The following is a 12,255-nucleotide window of genomic DNA, read 5'->3' as shown; positions in this document are numbered from 1 at the left end:
CCTACATGAGGGGTTCTTAATATAGAGCTTTAAAATGCAGATAAGAAAAAGAAATTATATATGTAATTCATTAACCTTTAACTGAAATTTAGCATTTCCTTCAATTGTGAAATTAGGCAGTAAACCACTGAGAACAATAGAAATCACATACATTTTTATATCCTACTATAGTAGTTGCAGAAATTTCAAAATACCATTTACATTCACCATGGTTTTGAAACAATGGCATTAGCTCTGCATTAGATCTGTTATTTAATATATTAATAAAGAAGTACATGGATTACTATATAGTAAGTTTATTTGGAAAATAACTTGGCACACATATTTCAATATTACTGATTTTCTTTGAACTGCTATGTAATTTATTGCATGCAGTTAACAGCATGACTCTAAGGGATCCAGAATAATGTATGGTTAAGAGCTCTCACGTGTGAAGCCTTCTGTGACAGCTCTGGGAGAGGTGATGTCACAGCCAGGCATGCTGATACATATATCAACTTTTATCATACTGCTTTGCAATTATTTATTGGTATCTTTCTCCCTCCTAGCTGTAAGCTCCATGTGGAGAAAGCTTTCTTTTACTCCCTTTAATCTTAATATTCCCTGACCGACTGATCTCAAAAATGTTTCTGAAATGAATAAACTTATTACAAATGTGTACACATATTGTCCTAAAGTGCTGTATTCCTTGATTTGCTAAACTGTATAGAGTTATACAAGAATAAATTTCTGCTTCTCTGCTTCTAAAACCAGTTTGTTTAGAACACATGATATCATTTTTTCTAGTCTTCTAATTTATTCACCATATAGTATTAGCTGCTCTTGGCGACACCCCCGGGTCCGACTCTTTGCAACCCCCTGGACTGTATAGCCCATCTGGTTTCTCTGTGTCCATGGAATTTCCCAGGCAAGAATACCGGAGTGGGTAGCCCTATTCACCATATAACGCAGATGTTAATAGTCCTAGAGGCATGTGTCATACTATTTTATTTTGTAATTGAGTTACTTATATTAGGAAAACTTTCTCTTGGTACTACAACCACATAACAATCTAAAAACTTCATGGACACATTACCTGAACAAAGGCTTGCTGTATGCCTCGACATCTTCATGTCTATGCTGTGTGTCTGCCAGTATAGCTGCAAGAGGTATTACTGATCACACTGCAGAAATAAAGGTGATGCATTTGGAAGAAAATTTTCTAAACTATCACCGCTCTAGTAGCAACAAAGTGTTGCCAAAATTTCTAGCACATATATCCAAATTCTATAATAAAAATTATATTAAAAATCTTCCTTTAGCCAGTATCATCTACCTTCTTTTGAAACCATCTATCCACACATTCACTCACCTAGCCACCCAGTCACCTACAATAATAGTTTCCAAAGTTACACTCACTGATGAGATTGAATTAATCAGGTTGCTATACTTGGTTTAAAAAAATTAAATTAAATTAAAAGGTTGGTCCAGAGCAATAGACATTTTTCAACCTCAGGGAAAACATTAGGAGCTATGTAACATGCTTTCACAACATGATGGAAAAATACCTCCATTCAACAAATATTAAATATAACATTTAATATTTAAGTGTTAATACCTAAATGATTTTCATCATTTTTCAGTATCATGATTTACAAGAAGGTGATCTTGAGCTTATTTATTTAGAGAACAGTTAAGTTTTTTATAAATATTATCTAGTACTTATTTTATCTGTAGTTTTCTTGGCCTTTATTATAAGGAAATATACCAGAGGTTATGACTATGGTCTACTACTGTCAGAGTACTGGATAATGTATTCCCTTTTAAAATATAGGACAAAATGGGGATAATATTCTAGAGTGGACTGACTTGAAATGTGAACAGAATTCCAGGTTAATTTTATTTATTCATTGTAATGATCAGAGCTCTAGAATAAGAATAAAAATCCTTGTAAGTCTGAGACACATGTTTTCCCCTTTACTTTTTTCCCCTTCACTTCAGACCTAAATGGATAAATGCAAAAGAGCTTTTTTCAAAAGTCTTTTGAGTTCAAGAGGGAGGAAAAATGACATTTCAAATAAAAGTGTAAGTGACAGTAAATACTGTTCTTTTTACAGGACTGCTGAAATTAACTAGAAAGCAAGGGAAAGGCTCTTCTGATTTGCATCCTTGAAACTGTGTTCTAAGAAGTGAGCTACAGCGAGATTTTATAGACCCAGACTCCTGGTCCCTGAGTACTATCCTAACCACGTGCAGAGTATTTGTTCTTGTATGTCATCCATCTGATTATCCAGCCTGTTACACTGTTACACTGTTTGGTGCCCACAGCCCCAAAATCTCTTGAGTCTCCACTACCACTGTCAAGGTTGCATTATTTCTTGCCTAGGCTTTCAATTTCTTTCATCTGATCTCCACTCATCACCCTTTGTCCTTCCCTAATCAATTCTCCTAAGCAGCAAGAGTGATCTTTTAGAAACACAAGTCTGATTAAGTCATTCTATTCAATCTTTTAAGGCTACTCAGTATTCTACAGTGATGTCTAAAATTCTCATGGCTTTTGAGGGTCCCAGTATGGTCTGTCACTGACCTGCCATCCAGTCTATTTTTGTACTGTTTTCTTGCTGATGGGTAAGTTCCTTGAAGAAGCCATACTCCTTGATTAGAGCCTGTACACATATGTTCCCTCTTCCTGGAATGCTCTTCTCCCAGTGTTTGCAATCCTAAAATAAAAAAGCCTTGTTTTTTGTCTTTAAGGCTTCCCAAGAAGCACTTCATGATTGTGGAAAACAAATAAGATTTAAGTAGGGGATCTTGCCATTGTGGCAGCTTTGCCACAATTTTCGGCCTTGACCGAAAATACAGGCTTCAAGGTAAAAAGGTCATGAAGAACTCAATGACTATGTCCCATAAGTGGCTAACTTCCTCCAAGAATCTATTCCATCATCCATCTATCCAGATGTCAAATTCCGTATTGGGTATTTAAGTGCTAGCAAAAGACAAGTGCAATTATTTGGAGATACAGATATATGATAAGGTTCTATTGGCTTTTTGTTTCAAATCTCATTTTCCTTTTCTACCAATTTAATTACAATTATTTTTATCTGAAATAAGTGTGGATATTATTCAACAGATATAGCATATTTTCTACTATAGTTTTATTTAATATTAACCTCAAGGCCTATTAAGCTGTATCATCAGACCAAAAAATTAAAACATGCAAATTTTAAAGGAAATCAGTAGGTTTTAGAAAATAAAAGTCAACCAACAATAAGTCTCATTCACAGTATAACACTACATTCATTGTTAAGTTGCTAAAATTACTGGAAACAAACACGTTATCACTCAGCAATATGCCAAATGCTGAAAAAAATAGGGGCTAATAGGGTTTCTATACATCTCTAAGGTCACATGAAAGTTTTAGGATTGAATCTAACAGTCTCAGTGCTAATGCCAATGACATGTGCTCAATCACTCAAGGTTGGCTAATGGAGAAAAAAAATGAAGTGAATGCAAAATTATTTTTATTGGAAATGAACTTTGAAGACATTAATTATTATTAGTAATTATTATGCCAAACTAATTATAGTTAGTTAGGCATAATACAGTTTATCAAAACTAGTGTCACAAACATAGGGAGATCTATAGATGAAGGAATACTATGTCAACTTAGATGTCTGGAAACTTCATTTAGAGAGAGAAACATGAAAATGTTACTCTACAGAAAAAGAGCCACATTATTTTTGTACTCTTCATTTAATAATGTTCAAGAAGGAAAAAAAGGAATCAAAGAAAGCTGGCAGTTAAGCAGTTAAAAAAAAAAAAAAAAGAAAGAAACTGAAGTGGTTTATTATGGAAGATGTACTTGAATCACTTACTCTCCACCGTCCTGGTGAGGCAGATCTGTGGGGGTGAGGAATATACCTTCTCAGATAGAACTGGACATGAAACAATGGACTGGTTCAAAATTGGGAAAGGAGTATGGCAAGGCAGTATATTGTCACCCTGCTTATTTAACTTACATGCAGAGTATATCATGCAAAGTGCTGGGCTGGATGAAGCAGAAACTGAATCTAGATTGCTGGGAAAAATATCAATAACCTCAGATATGCAGATAACATCACCCTTATGGCAGAAAGTGAAGAGGAACTAAAAAGCCTCTTGATGAAGGTGAAAGAGGAGAGTGAAAAAGCTGTCTTAAAACTCAACATTCAAAAGACAAAGATCATGGAATCCATTCCATCACTTCATGGCAAATAGACGGGGAAACAATGGAAACAGTGAGAGACTTTAGTTTTTGGGGCTTCAAAATCACTGCAGATGGTGACTGCAGCCATGAAATTAAAAGACACTTGCTCCTTGGAATAAAAGCTATGACCAACCTAAAGAGCATATTAAAAAGCAGAGACATTACTTTGCTGACAAAGGTCCATCTAATCAAAGCTATGGTTTTTCCAGTAGTCATGTATAGATGTGAGAGTTGGACTAGAAAGAAGGCTGAGTGCCGAATAATTGATGCTTTTGAGCTATTGTGTTGGACAAGACTCTTGTGAGTCCCTTGGCTTGCAAGGAGATCAAACCAGTCAATCCTAAAGGAAATCGACCCTGAATATTCATTGGAAGGACTGATGCTGAAGCTGAAGCTCCAATACTTTGGACACCTGATAAGAGCCAACTCATTAAAAAAAGACCCCGAGGCTAGGAAAGATTGAAGGCCTGAGGAGAAGGGGAGGACAGAGGATGAGATGGTTAGATGGCATCACTGACTCAATGGATATGAGTTTGAGCAAAGCTCTGGGAGATGATGAAGGACAAGGAAGCCTGGTGCGCTGCAGTCCATGGAGTCACAAAGACTTGGTCACGACTGAGAGAATGAACGACAACAGATGGTTCGAGGTAAGAGTCTCAGTTGAAAAATACTGATAGGAAAAAGAGCTGTGGATCAGAAGCACAGTCCTTCTTGTGAATTTCTCCTTTAAGTACCCCAACTGACTTCTATGATCGATTCTACCCGGTTGCTGATAGTTAATCAATTCCCTATTTTTGACTCCTGTTGATTTTTCTCTTAGATTTATCTAGAATCTATTTACCTGTTTATCCTGAACGTCACCACCATAGTCCAGGCAACTACTAATCTCTTTCATAGGCAGTTTTAATAATTAGTCTCCTCATATCAACATGTGCCCTCTGTGCCCCAGAGACAAAGTTGAGAATAGAAAATTTGGTCAAGTCACTACCCTGCTTAAAACTCTTCTTCAAACAATGGGAAAGACTTCTACTCAAAATCATAATCTCATATTTTATTATAGGCTTTATTAATGACAACATATTTATGTTTGTCATTTTTGGATGCTTTATTTATTGGGTGCTTATTATGTGCTGAGAACTGCTTTAGGTGCTTTCTCTATATTAACTCATCCTTATATAATCCTATGACTATGTGCTCCAAAATATTTTTTAAATGCATGCATGCATGCATGCATGAATGAATGAGCGGCAATGTGAACGAAAGCCCTAGGGTGAGAGTATCTGCAATTCTACAGCTGTATACTTTAAGAAATATCTGTTTACTTCGAGGGTTTTCTGACAGTGATTTGAATACACTGAGATCATGTGCTGTATGCTGCGCTCAGCGGCTTCAGTCATGTCTGACTCTTTGCGACCCCATGGACTGTAGCCCGCCAGGTTCCTCTGTCCATGGGATTCCCCAGGCAAGAATACTGGAGGGTTGCCATGCCTTCCTCCAGGGGATCTTCCCGATCCTGGGATCAAAACTGGGTCTCCTGCATTGGCAGCCAGGTTCTTTATCTCTGAGCCACTGGGGGAAGCCCCTACTGAGATAATAAAAAGTCAAAGATTTCAGGGAAGTGTTATGCAGGAAAGGTCTGAATCCTCAAACTTGGATAGCTCTTATAAGAAATATGCTTATTAGTAATTTAAGAGCATGGAACTAAAAGCCATATTTGGTGTAAGCATGTATATTCTTATATAGATAAATGATTAAGATGATACCCCCAACTGGAGTTATTTCTCCTAAGCCTTAGTTGGCGCTCTGTGACTGTACGCAATTTTAACTGCAGAAAGTAGATCTGAAAGATGTTGTTTAATACATTTGATTCAGAAAATCAAACCAGGACTTGGAAAGAATATCATCAATTAAAAATTCTAAAAAGCATAAGTTCTTATCAGAAATTATTTAAGGTAGTCAATGTCTTGAGTCCAAAGTTATTAGTGCATCCCAATCTACCATGTTTGTGGTTCTAACCTACTTAGTGATGCCACACAATCAACACTTTTTGAATTAAAATAAAGAATAACCATTGTTCTTGAACCATTCACTTCCATAAATCTTCTACTCTAGTCTAGTAGAGTCAAGTCAGAGGGCATTACATACCCATCATAATAGATTTCTTCAAGTAGAAGTGCTGAGTCAAGCGGTCTATGCATTTAACCTTTACTGGGCAAAAGTATATCAATTTTCAAAATGAAGAAAAATTTACACTCCCACCAATAATATACAGTGTTCTTAAGATTAAACCATCTCTCCCTTTAAATCTGTTTTCTTTGCTCAGTTTTCCTAAACAGATCATTTCAAGAGGAAAGTATACCACCTATATTTATTTACTGCATGAGTATTACTCATTCTAAAGTCATGCAAACATGACTGTTTCATTTTTATCTTCTTTTTAATTTTTTTTCCAGTCTTATTGAGAGGCTATTGGCATAAAGATTAGCATAGTTTAAGGTTTACAGTATTATTTGACTTATATACATTGTGAAATGATTACCACAACGTTTAGTGAACATCCATCATCTCTTATATATATAAAATTAAAGAAACAAATCATTTTTGTAATGAGAACTCAGGATTTACTCTCTTAATAACCTTCATGTATGTTGTATACTGTATTTTTCATATTTATTGTAAAGAAATGGGAAATGTGTGTAGATACTTTTAACAACAACAAAATCAGTAAGGGGTCTGCAGATATATTTTATATAGTCATTCAGACTATACATGCATACTATAACTACTGTCAACTGCTCACAAAACCTAATATGTTTCTCTTAAATAAACTACACGAGAAAGTGCTTTGCATATTCAGTGACTTCTAGAAGACATATAAAATTTGGTTCTGTTTTTAAAAACTTATCACTTTGTGATATGAACAATATTAGATTGTACACTTCTCTCACTCCACTACAATTTTGTCTTAAATTGGTAGGTGAAAGAAAATGTTTTATTGTCACCTACCTATATTGATAGGTAGATGATAATAATTTAGATGGATTGGTAGATTAATAGATTGATGACCACAAATTGCCATGCAATGAAATATACTACAGCAGTAAATATTTTTATTGAAATTTTAAAAGTTGATATCAGGAAAGCTATTTAATTATGAAAATCATTAAAAACTTAGTTTTCTGTATCAGAACTTCATAAAATTTTTTTATTCATATTCTCTGGCTGAATTTCTGCCTTTAGGTGATCTGACAGTATATCAATCTTATTCTCAATCTAAATTGCTGCATCTAAATCAGACATCAAATCTAAAAAGTATTCTATGTTTCTCAAACAATAGTAGTTTTCTAATAATTTGTTAGAGGTAACTGAGCTAAAAACACTGTACTTAAAATATCTTTCAAGAGAAACAAAAGTAGAGCATGCAGAATTCTAGCAATGGTCTACCATCTTTCTAGCAGTTGAGGTCAGATATCCAAAGAAAATAAAAATCTCTGTATACAGAAAGAGTCTATGTTAAGGTTAACTTCTTTTTTATTTATTTATTTTTTTTATTGGTTAACTTCTTTTAAGACACCTTTAAATATTCCTTAGAACATAAAGACTGTTAAAAAATAGTAAAGTGATAAACAAATACAACATTCATTACCAAAGGCAAGTGAATATCACAATTTGCAACCAGAAAGACATAATTACATATGTCTTCCTCACTGTTGTAATAAGAAGGCACCATAAATTCTGTTAAATGAGAAGCTCCAAGTGATCCCAAGTGGAATTAAGTGTATCAATGTAATGTTTTAATTTCATATAGGAGTACCTGACTTAATAAATGATTTACCCTTTGAATTGAGACTTATATCTGATTAGTTGAGGCTGAAGGAATATAATTTTCTGTTTTTAAAGCTATTTGATCAATATATTTTAAAGGGGTTGCTAGCCTTTCCAGCCACTGAAATGAAGTAAAAAAAAATTGAAACACTTTGTTGTTTGTTGTTGTTTAGTCACTAAGTCATGTCTGACTCTTTTGTGACCCCGTGGCCGATAGCCTGCCAGGCTCCCCTATCCATGGGATTTCTCAGACAAGAATACTGGATGTGGTTGCCATTTCCTTCTTTAGGGGATCTTCCCGACCCAGGGATTGAACCCACGTCTCCTGCATTGGCAGGCATGTTCCTTACCACGGAGCCACCTGAGAAGCCCTAAAAGGGAAGCACAACCACGAAGGAATGTGGAACTCTACTGATAAAATTTATTAATTGACCTGTTCAGTCATTCAATTTTTAATTAATTCAATTGTGCATTCTTCAGTCCATCTGTTAGCTGATGTATCCATTCATCCATTTCTCTATCTATTAATCTATCACATAGGGTGTATATGGCTAAACTTAACAAGTTATTAAACCTGAAGCTGACAATTAAAACACTCTTCCAGCACTTTTTCTCACTTTCTATTGCTCTTCAAGAACCCTACTAATGAGAGGAAAAATTATTTTCTGCTTAAATGAATGAGGAGATACTTGTGGAACATGGTGAAGATTAATTGATAGAATATCCAAATGATAATAAACTATATCAGACATGTACATCATGGAAACTGATAGAATATCCAGATAATAAGTGTATCAGATATGTACATCATGGAAAAGCTTAATTACGGATGAAAGTTCATTTCACTTAGAATGTAGATGTCACTGAGTCATATATGATATAAAATAGCTTCTCAGTATTCCTGCTTAGATTCTGTATCAATATATGCTTCCAATTTCCAGAGAAGTATCATCAAAATTGTGTCTAATAACACACTTTTCCTGAAGCATGCATTTCCACCATTAAGTCTGGATGCCTAGCAAGCTCTTACTCATCTCTCATATTTTAGGAAAGTTATAAGTAAACAAAGAAGTTACCAGAATTAGGTTAATGAAGGGGACCATTATAAAATCTCACCTGTATCTTGTGCAAGTAGTGTTCTGACCTAAAGGAGATATTGGCTTAAAAGTGATGGGTGGAGAAACCTGGGCTGATAGCAGAAATCCCAAAGCAAGAATAATGAGGGCTACAGTGGTACCTAAAAAAAAAAAAGTTTTACATCAGAGAAGAGTTGACAACATTCTTTCAAAGCAGACTGGGTTTAGCAAGATATCTCTCTGAAAAAAATAACTTGATCTATCTTCATTGGATTAAAAAAAAGATCCTCATACATAAGTATTGTCATGCATAAGTATTGGCATTAAAAACTCACTAGCACGTTCACTGTGAGAAATGACAAGAGTGAAATTCAAATCAAATACATTTGTGAGCCAAGCACTGGTAATAACTTTCTAAACAAACACCATTTAGGATTGCTGACAGTCTCAAAAAGAATTAATATAACTGACATTATTGAGTGCCTAACATGTCAGGAAGTACAAAAGGCAACAGATTTATATCAAATGCTCCTTTCATTACCAAGAAAATTGTTCTAATGTTATTCGATCATCTAGGACCCAAATGGTAGTAATAGTTCATTCATTCCATCATGTCCTACTCTTTGCGACCCCATGGACCGCAACAAGCCAGGCCTCCCTGTCCATCACCAATTCCCTGAGTTTGCTCAAACTCATGTCCATCGTCTCAGTGATGCTATCCAGACATCTCATCCTCTGGCGTCCCCTTCTCCTCTTGCCCTCAATCTTTCTCACCGTCAGGGTCTTTTCCAGTGAGTCAGTTCTTTGCATCAGGTGACCAAAGTATTGGAGCTTCAGCATCAGACCTTTCAATGAATAGTCAGGGCTGATTTCCTTTAGGATTGATTGGCTGGATCTCCTTGCAGTCCAAGGGACTCTCAAGAGTCTTCTCCAATACCATAGTTAAAAAGCGTCAGTTCTTCGGTACATAGCTTTCTTTATGGTCCAACTCTCACATCCATACGTTACAACTGGAAAAACCATATCTTTGACTAGACGGACTTTCGTTGGCAAAGTAATGTCAGCAAAGTACGATCCAAATAATAAACTAAAAAGTAACAAACTAAATATTTCAAAAACAGGTGAAAGAGAATTTCTCACAAAAAGGAGTAACATTTTGTAAAGATTTAAAAATCCCAGAAATGACATAACACATACATTCAATTCTTTTTCCTGTTGGCACTTGGAAGTGGAATATTTGTCTTTGATTTTAGGGTACAGAATGTGATTTTATATAAAATGACTTAAAAAGATATAACATATATATATATATATATATAAGTATATATATAAATATATATATATAAAATCAGTTAAGGATATATATATATACACACACACACATGTATCACTTAAAAAGCTCATTTTTGAGTCCTTTAGAGAAATACTGACAGGAAACAAGAAAGTTCTCAAATTTCTGACAATTGATCCAGCCATTGTGAGGATAAAAAAAAGGTTATGGGAAGAAAGAAGAAAATATGGATGCATTTGTTTGTATAATTTACTTGAACGAGGCAATATGTTTAAAATATGGAACTCAGGGTAGTTATTTACGTAGCAGTAAAGTTTCTATTAGATAAATGAGAAAGTTATTTAAGAATGATGAAATGTATTTTTCAAATGGATAAAAAAACAACTTTGGGAAGCACTGTTAAAGTGGAACTGGATTACATAATAGTTGAATGTGTTTAATATAGAGGTGATATGTCAAGTTAGATACTGTGGTTAAGTTCTCACCCTGCTGTTTCTTGACTCCATGATCTTGGACAATGCACATAACCTTTCCAACATTCAATTTTGTCTGTTGTAAAATGGGGCTTAGTGGTAACATTCATCTTGCAGAATTGCAGTGAATTTTTTTAAATATCACAATACATCTGAAAGATTTTTAGAAAGCTAAAAATGTTAACTATTGTACTATAATTATTAAATACAGCAGCGGCAGTATACTTTCAAAATCTAGAAGAAAGTTGAGAAGGAGGGAGATGGCTTGAAGAAAAGATCAGAAGCCTATTTTACCACACCAGGCTGAAGAGTCATGAATATACAATCACAGTTCATTTTCCCCTTGTTGGCTTAAAATTCAAACTAGAACTAGAACTAGAACTAGTTTGAGGTATTATTTTCTCAAAAGACTACCAATTCCTGAATTGGGAAACAAAAAACAAGTCTTTCTCTCAAAAAGAGAAAAGATATACTGGGCATGTAAATAAAAGTCATCCCTCTCGCCTCAAACAAAGCAAAAGAAGCCACAAGTTTTACTGTTAATCTGTCTATCAAAGAAGCTGGGCCCTAAGTATCTTCCAAAATTACCTCCACAGAATATTATCATGGGACAGGTAAGATTTGCTTCAATCAGGAAATGTTGATATTTTAGGATGCGAAGGAAACATGGCACTCTTCTTTCATAGCACTACTTAAAATAACTGGTCTCTGTGATAAACTGTAAACTCTAAGATAGTATACCTAATGCATATTAACATATATTCAATTCTAGTGCCTGGCATAGAGCAGATCTCACAGTACTACAGATTTTGGCAATGCTGACTATTTTCTAAGAAAATAACAAAACATATTATGACTATTCAGTTGGGGTCGTGGGTTAGTATGGAAGAAATATCCCAGATGAGAGTTCTGCAGTATAGATATTATATCTCTTGGATCCATCTCAAAAAAGTCCAACCAACTTGCAAAATTTGGGAAAAAGACCATTTTGGACATACAAAATTCTTAGTTGAAGGTTTACGCTTCTTAAACACAAATCTATTTTGACCTACTATGGATGGCAATATTTTAAAAGTCAGTATCATACCTTTATTATAGTCTTGTTTCTCAATCCTGGCTTCCTATTGAAAATGCAACTGTTTAGAATGTACCTCAACCTCTGAATCAGTCTCCATAAAATGGGGATCAGATAATATGATTTCATAGGTGATTGTGATAGCCAACAACAGAGTAAAAACTCTTATCTTATGAGATGATAAACTCCTTAAGGGAAGGGAAATGTGTCTTAAATGACTTAATTTATGGAGTAAATTTTAAAATGGTCATCTCGTCCTATCATATGTTCATGTCTCTTTAAGGCTTAAA

The 12,255-nt window shown here is 34.8% G+C and overlaps 1 protein-coding gene across 2 annotated transcripts in view; it reads right to left on the bottom strand.

Annotated features, from left to right (window-relative positions):
* SLC2A13 (solute carrier family 2 member 13) overlaps nucleotides 1–12,255 on the bottom strand; it is a 487,541-nt gene that overhangs the window by 146,367 nt on the left and 328,919 nt on the right. For both annotated transcript variants that reach the window (XM_043886959.1, XM_043886951.1), the window contains exon 6: nucleotides 9,167–9,287. In XM_043886959.1, the coding sequence (XP_043742894.1) occupies nucleotides 9,167–9,287 (121 nt within the window). The remainder of the gene's footprint in view (nucleotides 1–9,166; nucleotides 9,288–12,255) is intronic.

Source organism: Cervus elaphus, chromosome 3 (genome assembly GCF_910594005.1).
Source record: "Cervus elaphus chromosome 3, mCerEla1.1, whole genome shotgun sequence".
NCBI lineage: Eukaryota > Metazoa > Chordata > Mammalia > Artiodactyla > Cervidae > Cervus > Cervus elaphus.
Note: the sequence above shows the minus strand (reverse complement) of the source record. Positions and strands in the feature narration are given on the sequence as shown.